Below are 20,185 nucleotides of genomic sequence, written 5' to 3'. Positions count from 1 at the left end.
TGAAACTTAAGAAACCACTGGGATTTCTCAGCAGCTGAGTGAGGGTTTTCTGAAACAATTTTGGATTCTGATTTACACACCCAGATCCTTTTTTGGCCAGGCCTAAGTGAACTTGTGCGGACTTGGCCAGGTGGGTCAGGTCCTATGAGAGCAGCTGTCCTCCCCCCAGCTCCCAAACCCACTCTCCCACTCCCAAAACTTAATGCAGACTGACATCTTTAGGGCCCCACAAAGAACAGCAGAAGCTGCCAGGGACAGACTGTGACTTTATTCTGTCTTTGAACATAGCAAATGGCATCTTCTCTAATATCACTGCAAAAATACTTTGCCTGGGTTAAAATAGTATGTATATACTGTACAAATACATAAGTTTAATATCTCTTCCTATAAGTACATTTATACACATAAAACAGCATAAATTAGAAAAGGGGCAGATGGGTATATAAAATTCTGGTTACATACAAATCTGATTAAATTAGCATTTACACTGTGGTTCTAACATAGAGTCTGTTAAATAGAGTGATGTGCATACAGTACATTGACACCCCACCCAACACAAATTAAAACAGGGGCTATGACAGGGCCAGGTACTCACTCACACAGACGTAGGAGAAAGTGTGGCCCACCTCAGATTTATATATTTTTTTTTTTTGTTCTCATCTTGGGGACTCTCAGATGTGTTCTTGGAAATTCCTGGCTTTTCCCGAGCGCTCCCAGCAGCTGTCCTCCGGGGATGTTTGCTCCTCATCACGACCTCTTCGCCTTGCCCGGCTGACCTCCACGGCACAAGATTATCTACCAAAATCAAAACAGAGCTGCCTTACTTTTCCCAGCAACAGGGTGTGTTTCCAGTTGGTTTTACGCACATGGGAGGAGAAGGGGGAGGGATGTCCCGCAGTGTTTTACTTTCCATTCAAAGGCAGATTTGCGAGAGGTTTATTTATTTACTCTTCCCCCTTCCCCCCCCCCCCCCCAAATTTACAGTCCTGGGAACGGGAACCATCTGGTTTGGTGATAAGTGTGTCTTGCCTCTGGCTGGCATTGGGCTGAGCACAGCCACGTTTGTGGGAGTGAAGCCCATTTGCCTCGCTGAGTCCTCCCAAAAAGCTCAGCTCTGGCATGGCAGGAGGGGACAGGCGTGTGCTGGGCATCACTGCATCCCTCTGGATGGATCTCAGAGTTAAACACCCATGTGTTAGACAGGATTAGGAGAGGGAAAGCCCAGCCTAAGGACCAGCAAAGCCTCTGAGTGAAAGAGTGAAGCAGGAGCAGAGAAGAACATGCAGCAGCAAGGACCCTGATCCAGTTGTGCCATGGAGACCCCAGGGTAAGATGTGCCCCTGCTCCTGGATGAGGCTTGGGCAGCGCTGTGGGGCTGCTGCAGCACCTCAGGCAGGTGCCTGTGGGCACCAACCATGAGTTGTTCACAGATCCCCCCCTTTCCCAGCCCCAGCCTTGCCAGACGTGACCATGAGGGATGTGAACCTGGAGCCCCAGCTGGGCCCTCCCAGCTCCACCTCCCAGGATCTGTCTCTCTTGGAGTTTCAGGACCATCACTCGCTTGGTTTTGAGGCATTGACACAGGATTGCATGATTCCCCAGGGACCTCAGATAAAGTATTGATAAGATGGGCTTAATCCTGCAAGCCCCTGCTGCCCAAAATGCCAGTCTGAGCTACCAGGGCAGGAGCAAGAGGCCATTCAGGCCCTGCCAAACTCGCTCATCCCCCACGAAACATAATTACAAGTAGAGCTTCACTGGAAAAATCTATGGCCTTTCCTCTGCTAACAGCCAGCTGCTCGAAAAAAAATCACTTAAAGTAATTATTGTCCATATCCCTGCAACAGGATGAATGAAACTCCATCCAGCAAGCAGCAAGGAGGAATTTGGGCAACCACGGAGCCAAAGATGTATCTGCAACCTGGTTTCTTGTATTAAGTTCCGTGGTTTGGAGCAGCAGAGGGGTGGGTGGACCCCATGCTGGGGCACTGATTTGTCCCCCTTGCAGACTCCCCCCTGAATTTCTCCTTCGTACAGGCAGCAGAGTCCTTTGGCAGCACAGCAAACTGCCCACACCATTTTGGAGTAGCCAAAAATCAGTGTGAAAGAGATGGTTTTTAAGAGCGACAGAGTATCAGTGAGGGGAAGCTGCCTTTGAAGAGGTGACCACTGTATGTAATGTCACCTGACTTAATGAAATGGCTCTTTGATAAAGCCTTCTCATCACCTCTGGCCCCTGCAGCCAAATGCAGGATGGATCATGTTGGCCTGGAAAAGCACCGAGCAATCTGCTGGAAGAAACTGCCTTTCCTACTGAATCCCAGGATATTTAAGAAGATTCCCTGGCTGCAGTCTTCAGCTGCACACAGGCCATGCTGCTTGCAGAATCCTGCAGGATCTCATCTGCCAAAGCTCACAGCACTACCCCAAAACTGTTCTGACCATGCCTTGGTGGGAGCAGCCACTACACTGGGTCCCAAAAACGGAGCCGGCCAAGTCATGCCCTGCCTGGCCCAACACACACACACCAACAGCTCCCAACGCCACTGGAAACCTCCCTCACTGATACACCCACAGAACAGGGGCAGCTGACCAGAAAAACAGCTGTAATTGCCACAACCATTTGCAGCCAGAGCTGGGTTTGACTCTTCCCACCCCGTGAAACCTTCTGGCCCTGCAGGGCGAGGGCTCCGCAGCCTCCTCCCCACACATCCTGCGTGGCACCTGCTCCTCACCCCGGGCTCCAGCCCACTGTCCACCTCCAAAACACCTCAGTCCTTCCTGCCTCACAGCAACAGTGACTTGGGAGTGTTTAATCCACCCCATCAATGCAGGAGATGTCATTGAACTGGTTTAACCTCTTGCCACGGGATCCTTCTGCAGTCCTGGCACAATCGGCAGCAACATCCACGTTCCCTCCTGTGAGGCCACTTTTTATGAGTCCTCCTTGGGCTTCTTATCTCTTCTCTGATCTGTCCCTCCTTCCATTTAATGAAGAGGCAGTTTTTGACAGACTTCATGTCAGGCTGAAGCTGTTTTTCCTCACTCTCTAAGAGCTGAGCCTCTGAAGTCTTGCTTGAGGTCAAGGGAAGACAAGATGTTTCAAAATGGAGAGGAACTGTGGGGTTTGAGCACTGCTGTTTCTCCAGAACCATGTCTGAGTTCAAAGCCATACCGTGGGCTGCGGGTGAATATTCCATTTTGTCACAAGTTTTGAGGTTTTTAAATGTCTTTTTGTTGCACGCTGGAAAACAAACAAAACCCTTCCCATGTTTCCGCAAAGCAGAACGCTGTCAAAACATTTTTGTTGGATAAGGTCAGGTTTTCTGTCCCTCCTTCTCCACACAGGAGTGGTGACCGATGCCTGAAACCCCCCTTGGACGCGTCATCGAGACCGAATGTCTCAGTGCTGAGAAAACAGCCAAGTTCAGTGAAATTCAGAGCATCAAAACATCCTGCCCAGCTCTCCTTGTGCACTCACCCTGCGAGGGGCAAACCCAAAACCCGAGTGCAGGGCCTTTATCTGGAAGGTCCACTCGCTAAGCCACCGTATCAGGGAGTATTTCTGGAAAGCGCCTTCCCTCCCACGCCTCCTCCTCCCCAGCGTTACACACGTTCACTTGCTCTGTCAGGTCAATGACAGGGTTTTGGGGAGATCAAAGTTCATTTAATGAAGCACCTGCTGTGGTGCAGCAGGGGTTTGGGGCTGCTTTTGTACGGCCCAGCCCCGGCAGGGAGGCTCATTCAGGAGCAGCGTGGTTCCTGCTCGCTGGCAATCGCTCGTCCCTGAACCACAGGTTCAAGAGCAGGAGGAAACAAAGGATTTCTCTCTGGCCCTGCTGCTCCTTCCAGCTTCTCCGTGGCCACACAATTTGACCAGAGGGAGACATTTTAAATTTCCTTCTTGGCTAATGGTGTGGGACAACTAGGAAACTCCTGCTCCCAGTTTGCAGCAGATTAAGTTAGAGGTAATGAAAGAGAAGGAATCTGAAGGTTGTGTGACTGGAGCTGGCTTTAGGTGGTGTTGGTTCAAAGGGAGTTATGAGCCAGTCACCTTTTATCTAAATAACACTTTGCATCAGTTCACAGGAACGTGCCTCGCAGAGGTCAGCTCAGCACATGGAACAAATCCTGGGATAAAATTTTTACTTCCTCCTTTTCAGGCAAAACTCCAACAGCAGGATATTTAAAAACCAAGTACAGGATTCCAGAGCCTGCCAAGGCTGCAACATGAAATCCATTACAATATTCTGCTGTATTAATGCATTACTCTTATGAAGACACCACTGATTACAACCAGATCACAGCACAGGCCAACATCTGTCCAGTTAGGGGTTAGATACTTAACACAATAAATGAGTGTGGAATAGGAAAAAGAAGCCAGAAAGACACTGCCAGGCCTGAGTTAGATTTAAAAATCCAGACTCTCCTTCCAATGGTAACTGAGAAAGTGCCATATAAAAATCATAAAATGGTTTCAAACTCTGTTATTCCTTTCATCTTTGTACTTGGAAAAGGAGTTTCCTTCTCAGTTAGCTTGGAAATGAAGAGACTGGTGAGGTTCAGGTATGTTCCAGTTGCATTCCATAAACTAATACAACTGACTGTAAATGCAACAGGGAGTATTAAGTTTTTATTTCTAAATGATGGTATTGTTCCAGTTAAAACTAGTCCTGGGAATACTAGAAATCTGCTTAAGGCACAAAGGCTAGCTCTGGATCTGGACATAGCAAGTTTGTTCAGATCCATCTCTAATTAGTAGGTTTGATCATCTTTGCCCCATCCCCAGATGCCACTTGGTGGGGGTGTCACTTTCCTGGCACTGTCCCTACAACTAATTTAGTTATTTTAGGCTTCACAGCGAGCTGGGACAAGGAGGGGGCAATGGGATCTCTTCTGTAAGAGGTTACTACTTCCTTCTTAGCATGAGGGCTGAGCTGCAGTTCTAGGGGTCCCGAATGCTCACAGGAGGGAACTCATTCTCATCGTCCAGGCAGACCGGTCCCGTCGCAAACTCGTGCTCTGGGATCACCTCTCCTCGCAGGGCCCCGCCATCCTCCGAGTAGCCTGGCCAAGGAAAACCACAGAATGTTGTGGATGAATGGATGGAAACAAAAAGCAGACACCGTGTCATCACCTCTTTAGCACAGAGCTCTGGGGGACCAAGGGAGAGGAAGGTATCTCCGTTGACACTGTGGATTAGGGATGGACTAATGGCAGCTTTCCTCCTCCTGCCACGAATGTGAGCACCAATTTCAGAGTAAGATCTACCTCTGTTATGTGGACCTTAGACTAGGGAATATAATAAGATAGTCACCCGGTGTTTCCCTGCAGCAGTTTAGAGCTGGCTTTGTGGGTAAGGTATAACAGGTTTGGAGAATCTGTAGCGACGTCGCCACAAAAATAGTACTTGACTTCTACATCCAGGGGTTCAACTCCTGGAAACCACCTGGCAGCAGCTGCTGTCTTACAAACTGGAGCTCAGGTGTGGTTCCTGCTCTGCCATGGGCCCATCTGTGGCATAGCTCTGCACCAGGAGAAGCAGAGCTGGCACAGGCTCCCAGGAAGCAGAGCAGAAAACACCTGGCCCGTTTTTGTCACAGGGGATGAACCAGGTGAGCTCCAAAGTCCTGCTGCCCAAAAGGTGATTCTGGTTGAACCCCTGGAATCTTGCACACTTTCCCAGGTGGCCTTGTGGCTTCTGCCCAAGGCAGGCAGATGTGCTTACCTGGCATGGTCGAAGTTGAAGGCACTGTACTTGGCCTGGCTACAGTTGCTGCATAAGATTGAGGTACTGGAGGCTGAAGGTCATTTTCTTTGTTCTCTTCCATCTTTCCTGAGCCAAGCAGACTAATTGTACAGGAGCAAGAGAGGGAAGAAGAGTTAGTTCTGATCCCAGCTGTTCCTCCCCAGCTCCAGATAAGACAAGTCCATGCATCCACATCTCCTTGAAGAGCATCACCCATCCACACCACCACATCCATGCCCTGCCTGCAGCCCCAGCAGTGCTGCAGACAGGGGAGCATTGTGCTCCACAAGGAAAGCAGAGGGGAAGCAGGAGATAGGGAAAGCACCACTTCGGCTGGAGGACAATGCTGGCACGGGAACAGAAGGGAACAGACTGACCACAAGAGCTTTAGGTTACAAAGGCAAACAGTGTTTCTAATCACAGGGGGGGCTCCGAAGGGCTTCCAACAGGAGAGGACTAGATGGGAAAAGCAGCCCTGGCTAGTTTAGGATGGAGTTTGAGCAGAGATATCGTATGATGTAATGTAACTCATGACCCAAGGGCCCTTTTCAGTCCTCTGATGCTCAGAGGAGCCCACATGACAAAGCTGGGGGCAGGCGGGTGGCCGGCGCGCGCTGGACAGCGCAGCTTTGAAGTGTTTTTGTTTTGTGGCTTTTCAAAAAGCTGCTGGCATTTCCCTGGCTGGCAGCCACCTCCCGGCTCAGAGCACATGTTGCATCGCACCCCACCCCACAGGCTTCACATCTGGAGCCAAGGAGCCCAGATGTGTGCAGGGGAGGGGTTACGTGCTCCATGGAATTTGCATACGAACAAACAGGCTCTGCTTTCACAGAATCACCGGATCACTGGGGTTGGAAAAGACCTCCAAGTTCATTGAGTCCTGATCTCCACCTTGTCAATTAAACCAGAACACTGAGACGTTCCTTGAACACCTCCAGGGATGGAGACTCCACCACTTCCCTGGGCAGCCCTTTCCAATGCCTGACCACCCTTTCTGTGAAGAAACTCCTTCTGCTTTGGCACTGGAGAAGTTCCCAGTGTCACTCCAGATCATCCTACCCCCAAAATCAGCCTTCCAGCTCCCACTCACACCTGGAGAAGATACTCTGCTCTCCTGCCACCATGATGGTCGGTGCTCTCTGCCAGAGGCATCTCCTAAGGCACAGCCTGCCCACTTCTGCTGTCTGGGCTGAGATATCCCACAGCTGCCATGGAATCTGAGATGTCTCTGGTTTCTTCTGCAAGAAGCCCCCTGTCCTTGCCTGCTGATGTGGTTCCCACCCACATCTGTCAGGTCAAGCACTCAAATCACAAAGTCAGTTCTAACGTTCTTGCTCCTACAGCTCCATTTTGTGCTGTCAGGTGAGATTTCCCCTCAGTATGTAAAAGATCAGCCTCTGCATGAGGTCTGACTGGAGGAACAGTTACCTGTGGTTCTTAATTAAGACACACTCCCCTCCATCCTGCGGGTCCAGGTTGTAGATATAGAGATGTCCATCTGATGTAGTCACCAACAGCCGAGGCAGCTTCTGAATCCTGGTGAGAAAAGCATCATGAGCCCCCCAAAAAACCCTCACACACGGACACAGCAGCACCCACACCGTGTGCCCTGCAGGCACAGGGGTGAGATAAGAGGCCAGGGTGGTGGTGTTTGGCAGAGATGGCTGTGCCTGGCACGGGGGTGCAGCGTCAGTACGTACGTGGAGAGGGCACAGATGTTCCTCTGCCCGGAGATGTTCAGGCGGACAGTGGCAAAGGCTCTGTCCTGGCTCATCATGCCCGACACCTGAGCAGGGAGGTAGTTGGTGGCAGCCTGGAACATCTTCCCCATGTAACCACTCCAGGTTGGAGGCTCCTCTGGTCGGCTGAGGGGGTCACAGAGCAGCATCAGTGGGGTCACCACAGTCAGCGTGACAAAGCATCAGGAACAGAGCACATGATCCTGATCTCACACCGGTGAAGGGTTTATTTGGGGGACCTGCACGTTGTGCACCAGACTGGCTGGATACACAGGAAGGAGGGATAGTGGAAGCTGATAAAGCCAGAGCAGGCCCAGAGAGCCTGACAGCAGGGATGCAGGTTGTGGCTTTTCAAGGATTGAGTCCCTCAGGACACAAAGCCAAAGAGTTTGCAGCTGGTATTGCTCATGGAAAGGACATGGAGGCCAGCTGTGGAGAAGCAGACCTTGAAGCAGAGCCAGGCAGGTTAAGCCAGGCTAATCTCCTCACCTGTCTGTGAGATGCTCCAGTTTAAAGATGTGCACGGTCTCCGTGTTGCTGGAAGCACAGAGGAACTGGGAATCCATGCTGAACACCAGGGAGCTGATGTTCACATACCTGCAGCCAAGCAAGGACAGGACTGGTCACTCCGTGGCACATTGCTCAAGGGAACTGTTGGGTTTGGCTCACAGGGAAGAGGATGGGGAGGAAGGAGACCCATCCACCCTGCCCAGCTGCTGCAGAGCCTGTGAGCTCAGTGACCAGCAGTTCCCTAATCCCTTTGCTCAGCAGAGCTGGGGGTTGCCTCGAGCGAGTGACAAACAGCCAGAGAGGTGGAAATGTCCTTGCTCACAGAGCTGCCTGTGGAGGGAACATCTGTGCTGGCCTCATTAAACCTTCTGGTCCTGCAAAGGCCAGGGAGGACATCCAAAGTGCTGGATAGTGGGATACATACAGCATCCCCTGCACAGGTTGAGCAGGGACGGGGGGTCTGATAATTTTGGGGATTTCATTATTTCGAGTGAGAAACAAAAAGCCAGAGTAAATGGATTGACTCCATCTCTGTTCCCTGCCATGCCCTGCTCTGTGACACACAGGGAATCACTGAGCTGGCCTGAGGCTGCCTGGCACAGTGACATTTTGAGCTGATATGTTTGCTCTTGTTTTCCTTCTGCAAAAGATGCCAAAGGCACCAGGATCTGACGTTGCCCTGCCCCTCTGTTTACGTTTGGGCTCCGGGAGCCCTCTGTGTGCTCGTCACCCACAGAAGAATGAACTGACCTTTTCATCCCCCGCCGGAATTCATAGAGCTTTTGCCCCCCAGGAATGGAAAATACACGAATGACTGTGCCCTGCAAAAAATGCAAAGGGAAATATCACGCAGGAGCAGGCCAAGGAGCGAGAGCCCATTCCCTGACACACCCAGGAAACTCAGGATGTGCAAAGGCTCCTCCTGTTTGCCAGCTGGGCTCAATCTGATCCCGACACGCTGGCAGTGTATCCCTCAGTGCCCCTTCTCTCTTGGCTGTGTTTAAGCTCAGAGGTCCTGATACAGCAGAGCTGGCTGGGACCCCCTGCCAGCCCTGGGCAGAGGGAGGGTGCTTGCAGCCACACTCACTCACTTTTTCAGAAGCACTTGCCAACTTGGAGCCGGTGGAGTTGAAGGCGAGAGCAGCCAGAGGCCCGTCGTGGGCAGGGATGGTGCAGGCTGTTTTCTGTAGGGCAGAAAGTAAAGTGAGTGCAAAGGGACACGTTGCTCCTTGGACTGTGTGTGAGGGCAGGGCGTTCCCTGCCTCGCACCCTATCCAGGCCTGCTGATACGGATTCATGGGATAGTATTGTGCTGATGGTATCTCTTCTACATCCTCAGCAGTTTATCTCTGCCCTGCCTTGTGCTCACTCCCCACCTACTGTGGCCACTGTGATTACAGACAGCTCACCTCAGGGGCAGAGAACCTCAGCTCCCCGCCTCTCCAGGTTTCGGGATCACAACTGCGCCCTCCTGGAAGCCTGGCATGTGTTTGTGAGGATCAGAGCTGGCCTCCCTGCATCTCACCGTGCTGCACAGCGAATCCTGCTGCAGCAACACCTCCCTGGTGCCTGCAGGGAGCCCGGGCCCTCCCTGCACCTCTCACAGCAGCAGAGACAGTGTTTTCCCCCTGTGCTCTGCTCCTCCCCTGCTGCAGATCCTCGGCTCCCGTTGCACGTACGGAGCCACAGCCTTACGTAATCCAAAGCCCTGGCATAAACAGCAGATAATCATGACCCTGCATCCAGCCAGGGACAGATTTCCTGAGGGGACTTTGGACACTTTGCCCTCTCCATGACTTTGGGTCCAGCATCCCTTCCAGCCCGTGGCAGAGCCACTGCTCCAGGTTCTGTGCTGTGCCTGGAGCAGCTCCAACGCTTCCTGAGCCACACTGGTAACATCACTCCCATGGGATACGCTGCTGACGCTCCTGCAGGAACCCCAGTGCCAGCCTGGCAGCGGCCCTGGGGCTGCAGGGCAGTGGGTCATGTTTTCCTGAATATCTGTACTGGGAGATGCCCTGATCTCAGATGCTGTCAGCTCCGAGCACACGGGGGATGGGGAATGTGCCTCCCAGGCAATTCCCTTGCAGCCTAGCTCGGTGGAGCGTATTTATTCATCCTTCCCAAGGGCCCCGTTGGCTTTGCTGTGGCTCTGTTTGTTTTCAGTCGGTATCCAAAGGCCGGGCTTCGCACTTACCAAAGTATTTCCGTCGTAAAGCGCGATCTCTCCGCTGGTCGCGCTGCCGGGATAAGCCAAGTAGGAGTTGGCGTGGTTGATCGAGAGAGCACACAGACCTGGCAGGGAGAGAGGGACACGGCTCAGGCTGCGCGCTGCGGGAGGAGGAACGCACATCCACGGCCATGGGCACGGCAGGGGGCTCAGGCTCTGTCTCGTTTGGGACCCGTCCGGCACCGGGTGTGGAGCGCTGGAAATGCCTCGGCCGTGGGGACACCTGGTGGCACGGGACAGAACGGCTGCCTGGGCCCTGCCACCCTCCTGCCAGACACTGCACAGGAGCCCAGGTCCTGTCCATCATCTCCTTGGAGAAGGCAGGAAGATGTGCACAGGGCGTGGGTGCCGGGTTGGAAGCTCAGAGGAGCAGCACGGCGCGGATGCAGCCCCGACACGCAGCCTGGCATGTGAAGGCTGGCAGGGCAAGGCAGTGCCGCTTCCTTCTGCTCTGAATGGAAAAGGGAAGCAGAGGAAGACAAAGGAAGCGCCCCAGCTGTGCAGGGAGTTTCCGGCTGACAAGGAACTTGAACGTAGCTAAATTTCAAGCACGGGGAGAATTCTTCCCCATAAGAGCCATCTGGTTTTGTGCCAACACGAGCATAAAGGTTCCCAAACGCCCCTTTGAAAGGGAGCAGGAACTACAGGATGAGACAGGGATGGATGGATACGTGTGTGGGTACATCCACCCGCTTGTCCCCCAGGTGACCTCGGAAAAGAGCATCCCTTCCTGCCTCTCATTTCTGCTGCTGGCCCAGGATCCATCCCGGTGAATCCTGTCACATACAGAACGTGTCTCACTCGCTTCCTGCGCCACATCCGCGCGCTCACTGTCCTCCCAAACCCGACTCAAGGCTTCGGCACGACCTGAGCTTCCTGACCCGCGCCGGGGGTCCCACCTCGTCCCACGTGCGGAGGAAGCCGCGGGGTTAAAGGCACCGGGGGTGCTGCCACGGCCCCAAACAGGACACCCACACGCTGCACGTACACGGACTGTCCTGCCGTGCAACCCCCCGGGTCAGGACACGGCCCTGGCCCCGGCCCAGCCTCGGGGAAGGATCTCTCGCTTTAGGTCATTGTTTATAACTAAACAAAGAGACCGCGGCGCAGCCAGGAGCTGCAGGATCAGCCAGGGGCCCCAGGGATCCACTCGCCGTCGATCCAGAGGCGTGTGCACCGTGCCAGGGATGGCGCACCGGGGAGAGGCACGAGGAGCGCAGCGGAGGCAAAGTGCAGGCAATTAAAAGGCAATTAAAGAGGGAGGGATGGGAGGAAGGCAAAGACAGCCCAGAGACTTTGCTCGTGAGGAGCATCCTGTCTTTTCCGGATGGTGTTCCCCCAGCTCAGGCAGCACGGGGGGGATCAGCGCAGCCCTTTCTCTCAGAGGAGGGTTTAGGGAAGGCTGGAGCGGAACAAAGCGAGCTCTGAGCGGCTGGTGTGAGTCACCCGCTCCCTCTGCTCCCGCCTGGCCGGGAGAGGCGGGCGGGAAACCAGGCCAGGGGAAAACATAGATGTGAGTGTACTGGGCTGACCTCAGGGACACACAAAGAACAAGGATCACCAGGGCCACGGGCAGCCTTTGAAGGTGCTCCTCTCCTCTCCTCTGGCAGCCCCACAGCCACAATGAAGGTTGGTGCCTGCAGCACCAGGAGGGAGGAGGCAGGCAGGCACTGCTCAGGATGGCACCTCTGGGAGTGCCACATCACAGGTGCCTTCCTCAAGCAGCATGGAAAAACGATACTGTGTCTGGGAAGCCCGGCCTTGCCCCCAAGCCAGCAGGTCCAGGCACATCTGGGGCTTGGGGGGAGCCACATGAGGTGGTTTCCAAATCTGCAGTCATTCCCGAGATGGCACAGGTCACCACAAGCCCTGTGATCTCCTCAGTGCAAATCCTGCCCCTGAGATGAACCACATGAAAAACAACAGACTTGGCCAGCGTGGGCGTTTTCCTCTCCTGCATGGAGAAGGCTGGACTGGGAGCCAGGTGCTGGCCAGGAACAGCCAGAGATCTCACAGGGACTGGCTGGTGTGCTGCAGCAAACCCTGGTCCTCCCTGTGCTGGTGTTACTGTGCTCAGGGCACACACTTTAGGAGTGGTGGCTTTTTTGTGCCCCTACATCCCTTTGGCTCAGACCCCCACTCCAAAAAGGGTTGTACAGAGCAGTGGACTGCCCTGACCTCCTGGACACACCATCCCTGGGGTCAGAGTTGGGACCAAAGCAGATGGCCCCGGGACAACAGGAGCAGGCGTGGCACCACGCTGGTCACTCAGCTCATTTCAGTGACAGCTGCTGCAGTAAAAGGGCTTTAAAGCACTAAGCCCATATGAAGCTTATGATCCTCAGCAGCCCAGTCCTGCCCCAGCTGATTGCTGCTGCTCTAAAACCATGACCTAGTCCTCCAGCCCCACTGCAGAGCAGCTCCAGGCCTGGGTATCCCTGCCCACCCTGCCGCTGCCGGGCCTTCTCGGGAAGGTTTTAAACTTTAATTATATTTGTAGCGTTTAGTATGTTTAATCCTCAGGGAGAGGCCATCTGTTGAGACCTGAAGTAGGTCAGGGGAGCTGCTGGGAGAGCATCCCTTGAAAGCCCAGAAGCCAAGCGTGAGCACATCAGCAACTTCCCGACCAACAGCCCATGAAATGATGCTGCAGCTGCGACGGGCCGGGATGTCACAGCCACGCACGGCAGCGCTGCCGTGGGCACCCGGCCAAGGCTCCCTCTGCACAGCTAAAAATAGCTCCTCTCCCAGCAGCAGGAAAGCTGGATTCACCCTGGGCTGCACAGAGAGGATCTGTCCTGAGGCCACCTGCCCTGTCCCTCGGGTTTGCTGCATCCCTGGAATAATAACAGGTGGCAGCCCAGGGCTCCCGGGAACTCCCCGGCTGGGAATTAGTGCTGTGGGTTCTGGCTGTGGGTTCTGCCCTGGGTGATCTTCACAGCACTGATGGCTCTGGGAGCTGACCTCAAGGGGAGGTCAAACCCTGCTGCCCACCCCTGCTCCCCTTTGATGCTTCTGCTCAGGACAGAGCTGGGTTTTGCTCCAAACAGAGCTGGCTTTTGCTCCAAACAGAGACAGGTTTTGCTCAGGACAGAGCTGGGTTTTGCTCAGGACAGAGCCAGGTTTCTGCTCTCCCAAGCCCATGGACTGCCTCCCTCCATTTCTGGCTCCCCAGTACTGAATTAGGATACACAAGCCACAGCCTGGTTTAAATTCTAACCTGAGTGTTGTGGCCCTACAAAGCTCCCTTTCACACAGTTCTTCCACACTTACCTGTTGTGTTTGGAGGTGTATCCAGAATAGTCTTCAAAAGCTTCATGTCCTTAATGTTATGGATGTAAATTGACTCTTCCAGGCAAACAACCAGCCTCTGCAAGGACACAAGGGACATGCACAGAACCTCACCAGCATGGTCATGGTGCCTCTGTCTGCAGCTCCCACAGTGCACCAACCCAAATCTTTGGTGTCAGAAAAACTCAACAGGAATTTCTCACACACCAAAATGTAACAAAAATGGGATCTTTGCTTCTCTATCCCCTCTCACCGGGGATGCTCCTTTCCCATTTGGAATCAGCCAAGGGGAGGAGAGGCAGAAAGGAGGAGGGAAGCCTGATGCAGTGACCTCAGCACTGGGCCACCATCTCCACGGCCACTCAGCTTTGTGTCTCGGTCTCAGATCTTGGTCCAGATCTCTCCGTTTTACCACAGAGAGGTTTTGCACAGAGGCTTTTTTTGGGACCAGGGCTTTGGGTCTGGCTGAAGGGTTGTGCCTCCCAAGTCCAGCAAGTGCACAGCTTCACCTCTGTTAGTGCCAAGTGTCCAGAAACACTGAAAACCTCCCAATAAACACCAAGGGCCAGACTCCATCCAGGCTCCTCAAGCTGGAGCACCCAAATCCATGTACAGGAAGCCTCCACCTCTTTAGAAATGAGGCCACTTATTTAGTATCTAAATGTGGAGCTTAGTCACTAACTTGAAACACCCACATTAGAAAATCTTTGCCTTGCTCCACCATTACTCTCAGATCAAACTCTTTCCCACTTCTATTCCTGCTAACCACAGCATCTGGGGCTGTGTCAGAGCCATTTTGCATTTCCAGGAAGACTTTGCCTTTTCTCCAGTAACAGCCATCAACTTGCAAGAAGTGTAATATTTATACAGCTGATTTCAGCAAAGCCACCATGTGCTTTCCCAGAACGGGCTGCTATTGATGTCCAGGTGAAGGGAGGTTTCCAGATGATGGCAAAGCAGCAGCCAGAGATGTTGGCACCCGCAGGGACAAAATCCAGGAAAGTGATGGGTTTGGGAGGTGAAGAGGCAAAGGAGGTCTGGACAAGCTCACCGGGAGCTGGAGGGGGCTGCTGCTCTCCTGCCCTCCATGCTAAGGTCAGTGGGATGGGATTTATCCTCTCTGTGGACACAGATGGAGCCTCAGAGGAGGTGTTGGTGCTGTGATTGCTCCCCAGGGTTGAGGCACTGCTAATTGTACAGAAATCTCACCAGATTTTTCTTAGTTTGACACAGATCAGATTGGATAACTGAGCTGTGTTTTCAGGGCTGAAATGGGTCTGGACACACCCAGAAAAACACCTCAAACCTCTCCAAAGAGCTCAGCAGGGTTTCAGCAGTGAATGAAACCCCGGGGAGGTTCCAGCAGCTTCTCACTGGTTGCACAGCACAGATTGCTCTCCACCTTGAGACAAATCACACCTTAACACACTCCAGTTATCATGGAACTTGGAACAAAGAATTCCCGTGGATCAACAACAACGGAGGGACTTGTTTGCACAACAAGGACTTTTTCACAGAGAGATCAAATTGAAATATGCACTGTTTGTTTGAGACCTGTTCCTGGTTTATTTGTTTATTTTCCTGTGTTAATGCTTTGTGTGGGATCTGTTCTTCTGTGGACTTTCAATGGAGTACAGGTTTCCTACAGGAGCCCAGGCAAGGGCTCAGGTGTCACAGCACAGGGTGAACCTGACAGCCACCAGGTTAAACCTTGAATGTAGACTGAAACAGTGACTTCTCTTCAATCTACCCAAATTGCACCAGGGAATGTTTAGATTGGATTTTGGGGAAAATGTCTTCATGGAAAGGGTTACTAAGCATTGGAACAGGCTGCCCAGGGCAGTGGTGGAGTCCCCATCCCTGCAGGGATTTAAGAGACATGTGGATGTGGCGCTTGGGGACGTGGGGGAGTGGTTGGACTCCATGTCTTTACTGGTCTTTTCCAACCCAAATGACTCTCATATTCCATGTTTCTAAGCATCTGTAGCATCTTCAGATCTCTCCAGGTGTGCCTGTGTTACAGCCAGAGGATGAGCTCAGCCCAGGATTTGAACCCAAGCTCATCATGCAGCCAAAGAACATGAATGCAAGGCTGGGACTGTGCATCACCTTCAGGCAAACTCCAGAGCAGCACATGGGGAATAGCCTGAACTTATTTTATTCACACTAATCTCCTAGAGCTGCTAAGCAGAACCTCCCAGTTTATTTTTATACACATACAGCTATCTGCAATTCAAAGGAAGTCCTTCTTTTGCCAGTTCCATTGTAAGTTTAAGTGAAAAAAATCAATTTAGGACAGATTTAATTGTAGTACAGGAACTCTTGGTCAAAGGCAGCTTTACTGGAAGCTCAACCCAGAGAGTCTTACTGCAGGTCTCACTGTTGCTAACTGAGGAGAGCTGATTATATACAATTACCCAGACTGCTTATTTCTTCATTGTAAAATGTCCTCTGCTTCTTAGGGCATATACTTGGAAAATAATTATGGACAAAAAGAAAAGATGACTTAAAAACCTCCAAAAGGGCTCAGGGCTGCATGAGGCTGTGTCAATTCACAGAATAACACCCTAAAAGCCTTCTTCTAAGTGGCCTGGATGGTTTTTATACCCTTAAAAACAAAACAAGGCTGCTAGCAGTACTTGAGAAGCAGCCTTTTGCCTCATCCACAGAGTTCAAGTTACTCCTGGGTTTCGTCACCAACTTTGAAGGTCTTATTTGCAACCAAGAGGGCAGAGGTGGGCCTGGAGTCAGGATGTGGAATCTATGGGAGGGAAGGGAGATGAAAAGGTGTTTTTCTGGCAGAGCTGCATCCTGAATAGGCAAGAAGGCAGATGACAAAAAGCCTTTGTGTCACTGCTACGAAAACAAGGACTTGGCTTCACTCAACTGAAGGAAAGACTTGTGGCAGATGATATGCACAGCTCCTGCTCCTGTCACTGAGTCTGGAGTGGAGCTGGTGGGAGAGGACAGGCACCCACCCCTCCAGTGCCACTTATAGTGTCCCTGCAAACCTCCCCAGGCTGGTCCCAGCTGGAAAGGCAGCGCCAGCAAAGAGCCAGAGCGGGATAACTCTGGATAACCCCCTTCCCTCCCAAGTGCCTCTCACCTGACGGTTCAGCCGGATGGACAGGATGTTACTGGAATAGCTGTAGTTGCAGATCTCTGTCCCTTTCTTGAAGTGGTAGACATTCATTTGCTGTGGCTTGGCATGACTGACCACAACCACAAGGCTGCTGGAGAACAGACGCTCCACGATGTAAACATCTGGGATTTCATCTGGGCACACAAGGAAAGCACAGCAGGGCCTTTAGCCTGGCTGGTGGTTGGTTTGAGGGCAGCAACAAGAGGGAGTGGGGTTGGAAGGCTCAGTGCTAAGGTGTTCAACACCTGCCTTTGTGATAAATGTCTCATACCTGGCACAAAGGAATTAGGTCAGAGCAGGAGGGGGTTAATGAATATTCCCCTGAAGGTTAAAATTAAGACAGTGCTGTTGTGCCTCTCCAGCTGAAGGTGCCTTGGGCCCTCCAGCTGCAGTTAATCCTTGGGAATGGGATATAAAAAGAGGAGCTCGCTCAGTCTGGTCAGGGATTTTCCTGGAGGGAGTGTGCAGACCATGGCTGCTGAGGTAAGGAATGAGCTGTGTGTGGCTCCCTGTTTATTCTGGGTGGTGTCTGGTTTCTCTCAGCCTCCTTAGGGGAGCAAACAGTGGCTTGGTGAGTCTTGCAGAGGTTGTTTGGGATAACTCCTGTTGTGTTGAGAAGGCACCATTGCAGTGGTCCTGGTGGACCTGCACCCAAATCCTCAGGGACTGTGATGTCCGGTGTAGGGGGCCCTGAATGATGCTCAGTTTGGGCTGTGCTGAGGTCCAAAGGCTGCCCCACAGCTGTGATGTGGTACTGCTTGTGCCTCAGCCCATCACCCTGAGTGTGACACCAGCAGGGATGTTTCTCTTTGGCCTGACTGGGGACAATCCAAACTCCTAAATAGTTTTTGACATAAATCTACAGTTTGCTGCTGTACAGCAGCTTAGTCAGCCTGTGAGGCAAAGACCTGGACTCTGCTGAGATGATGCAGCTCTGTCTGGTTGCTGAGGCTCCTTCTATAGCCACTGGAGAGAGATGAGCCTATCCCAGCTGGGGAATGTTATCTTTAGAGCATCTCAGCTGAAACACTTCTGGCCTGAACCAGACTGGAGTCCGTGCTCCACGAGGCCAGACTCGTTTGGGGCTGTTAAGTGCATTGCATGCTGCTCTGAGCACAGCTAATAACTGCAGGCCTGCTGTGAGTGACCTTCTTACACGGGAAACCTGTTAAAAACATCTTGCTTGTAAATACCACACTGGATTAAAAGCCTGTGAGTTGTCCAGCAGCTGTGCTGGGAGCCTGTGGTCTCCTGTCCGTGTATCTCAAACATGCTAGTGGGAAGCTACCTCTGCATGCTGGTTTTCAGGACAAAGTGCTGCTGCCAGACTGACAGCAGTGGAAAAGAAGTTGAATTCTAACAATGGTGAAGGAGTCCCACAAGTTTAAAGTGCTGCTGGTCAATACTCCTCCACAGTGAAACAGGACACTTACTGCTTTCATGGACCTGGTCCAGTTGTTCCACAGAGCTTAAGGAGAAAAGTCTGTATCCAGTTGTGGTTCCAATTGCCAGGGAGCTGCAAAGACAAAGCAAAAACCTGCTAGTTCAGATCTTAAGGTGACAGGAGGAGTCCCTGCAGGGATGATGTGCTGGTTTTGACTGGAATACAGTCTTTTTTTTCCATATTAGTTTGTGTGGGGCTGTGTTTTTGGTTTGTGCTCAGCACAGTGTTGATAACAGGGGGATGTTTTCATTGTTGCTGAGCTGTGCTTGAACAGAGTCAAGGCCTTTTCTGCTCCTCACCCCACCAGTGAGGAGGCTGAGGGGGCACAAGGAGCTGGGAGGGGACACAGCCAGGACAGCTGACCCCAACTGACCCCAGGGATATCCCAGATCATATGGAGTCATGCTCAGTGTATAAAGGTGGGGGTGAAAGGGAGGAAAGGAGGAAGTTTGGAGTGATGGCATTTGTTTTCCCTCTTATCCATGATGGAGCCCTGCTGACCTGGGGATGGCTGAGAACCTGCCTGCCATGGGAAGTGGGAATGAATTCCTTGGTTTGCTTTGCTTTGCTTGTGTGTGGGTTTTGCTTTAAACTAGCTTTATCTCAGCCCATAAGTTTTCTCACTTTTACCCTTTTGTGTCTCTCTCCACCTCACTGGGAGTGAGGAGCTGGCTGGGGTTAGACCCTGACACAGGGGAAGTGGGTCATTCCTGGCACAGTGGTTGGTCCGTGAAGGCACAACTTCAGTTCCCCCTCTCAATTTAAATCACACAAATTAACAAACCCAAGAACCCAGTTTTCCATCTGAGGCTGTTGTAGCCTACAGAAGGCAGGTATCCCTGTGAGACAGCAAACTCCTCCATTGCCATGGTCCTGTGGCTGCTGGAGGAACAAACAGTTTCATATCTACCTGGGAGGCTGCAGACAGGACCACTGGGACACAAAAAGGGCTGATCCACCTATACTGACACAGCGACTTGCCAGGGCTGTGGAAGCTTTGCTCTCACTGTTAAGGGTGTTAGAGGTGCTGTCTCTGCTCAGTTCCAGATGCAGAAAGCAGCAACATCCAAGTCTCAAAACAGCCGGCCCATAATACTCATGCACAGCATTTGTGCTGGTGGCAGTGACCAGCAGGTTCACGTCAGCAGCACCTCGACATCCCTCAAAGCACCCTTTGTTTGCACACACCAATGCAAAGCAGGGCTGCGAAGGAAACAATATTTCCAGGTGCCGGCTCGGTTATCTCTGATCCTTATCGCGCTGCCCAGGACCTGGGCTGGTCCCGGCTCTGGGCTGGGACTGCCAGGGCCGTGTGTGGCTTCACTGCCACGGGAGCTTCGTTGTCCCTGTGGGAAAGGGTTCTTAAGCTTGGAGCGGGTGGACCACAGGTTAGCGACGGTTTGGGGATGGGAGGCTCCCGGGAAACCCGCCGCGCCCCGGCACGGGATGCTCGCCAAGAGCCGGCTTTTGGTGGCCCTGGGCAACCGAAGTGGCCACGCACCGGTGCGCGGACACAGCCCCGGGACAACGTCACTGCTCTGCCCATCCCAAAACGCTTCCCAAACTGCGGGGGGAGAGGGAGAGGAGGGTAAAACCCGGCGATCCCTCTGGGTTTGCGCCTCCCTTGGCACCCGAGCCGGGGGTGCCGGGGGGTGTTCACCGAGAGCCGGGTGGGGCCGGCGGGGGGATGAAGCGCCTCGCCCATCGGGGTTGGGGGTCAATCCTGCCGGGAATGCCATTCCAGGGGGGAGCGCTGGCACCCGCCGCGCTCCGGGGCCGCGGGGGCCGCCCCAGCCGTGCCCGGCTGCCATCTCCCGCCCAGCCCCGCGGCTCCCGCCCCGCTTACGTGCAGTCCTGGTTGTAGGAGAAGCAGCTGAGCGCCGGCGGGGCCTCGGCCGCGGCCTCCATGGAGCGGGCGCGGCGCCTCGGCCGCTCCGGCCCCCGCGGCCGCCGCGCCTGCCCCGCCCCGCGCCGCGCCGCCCATTGGCCCGCGCCGCGCCGATGGACGCGCCGAGCGACCAATGGGAGAGGCGCGGGCGGGGAGGTCCCGCCCCCGGCACTGACGGATCGGGCCGCGATT

At 53.2% G+C, this 20,185-nt stretch overlaps 1 protein-coding gene across 2 annotated transcripts; it reads right to left on the bottom strand.

Moving 5' to 3' along the window:
* Nucleotides 1–246: 246 nt before the first annotated feature.
* On the bottom strand, nt 247–20,074 carry WIPI1 (WD repeat domain, phosphoinositide interacting 1). Of its 2 annotated transcripts, XR_003543589.1 has the most exons (14): nt 19,952–20,074; nt 18,095–18,177; nt 16,626–16,795; nt 13,502–13,598; nt 10,196–10,293; nt 9,090–9,182; nt 8,749–8,819; nt 7,978–8,085; nt 7,450–7,614; nt 7,178–7,285; nt 5,729–5,850; nt 4,967–5,067; nt 2,859–3,244; nt 247–795 (listed from the first exon to the last, which is right to left on the bottom strand). XR_003543589.1 is itself a non-coding variant. In XM_027736551.1 (13 exons), exons 1-13 carry the CDS (start codon nt 20,011–20,013, stop codon nt 748–750), a joined length of 1,326 nt encoding a protein of 441 aa, XP_027592352.1. In that variant the 5' UTR covers nt 20,014–20,074; the 3' UTR covers nt 247–747. The 2 variants fall into 2 exon arrangements, 1 of the variants encoding a protein (XP_027592352.1); XM_027736551.1 differs by lacking the exon at nt 2,859–3,244.
* Between the last annotated feature and the right edge of the window lie 111 nt (nt 20,075–20,185).

Source organism: Pipra filicauda, unplaced genomic scaffold (genome assembly GCF_003945595.2).
Source record: "Pipra filicauda isolate LSUMZ 115617 unplaced genomic scaffold, ASM394559v2 scaffold80_size11013439_pilon, whole genome shotgun sequence".
NCBI classification, from domain to species: domain Eukaryota; kingdom Metazoa; phylum Chordata; class Aves; order Passeriformes; family Pipridae; genus Pipra; species Pipra filicauda.
The sequence above is the reverse complement of the archived record's forward strand: the minus strand, read 5'-3'. Positions and strand labels throughout refer to the sequence as shown.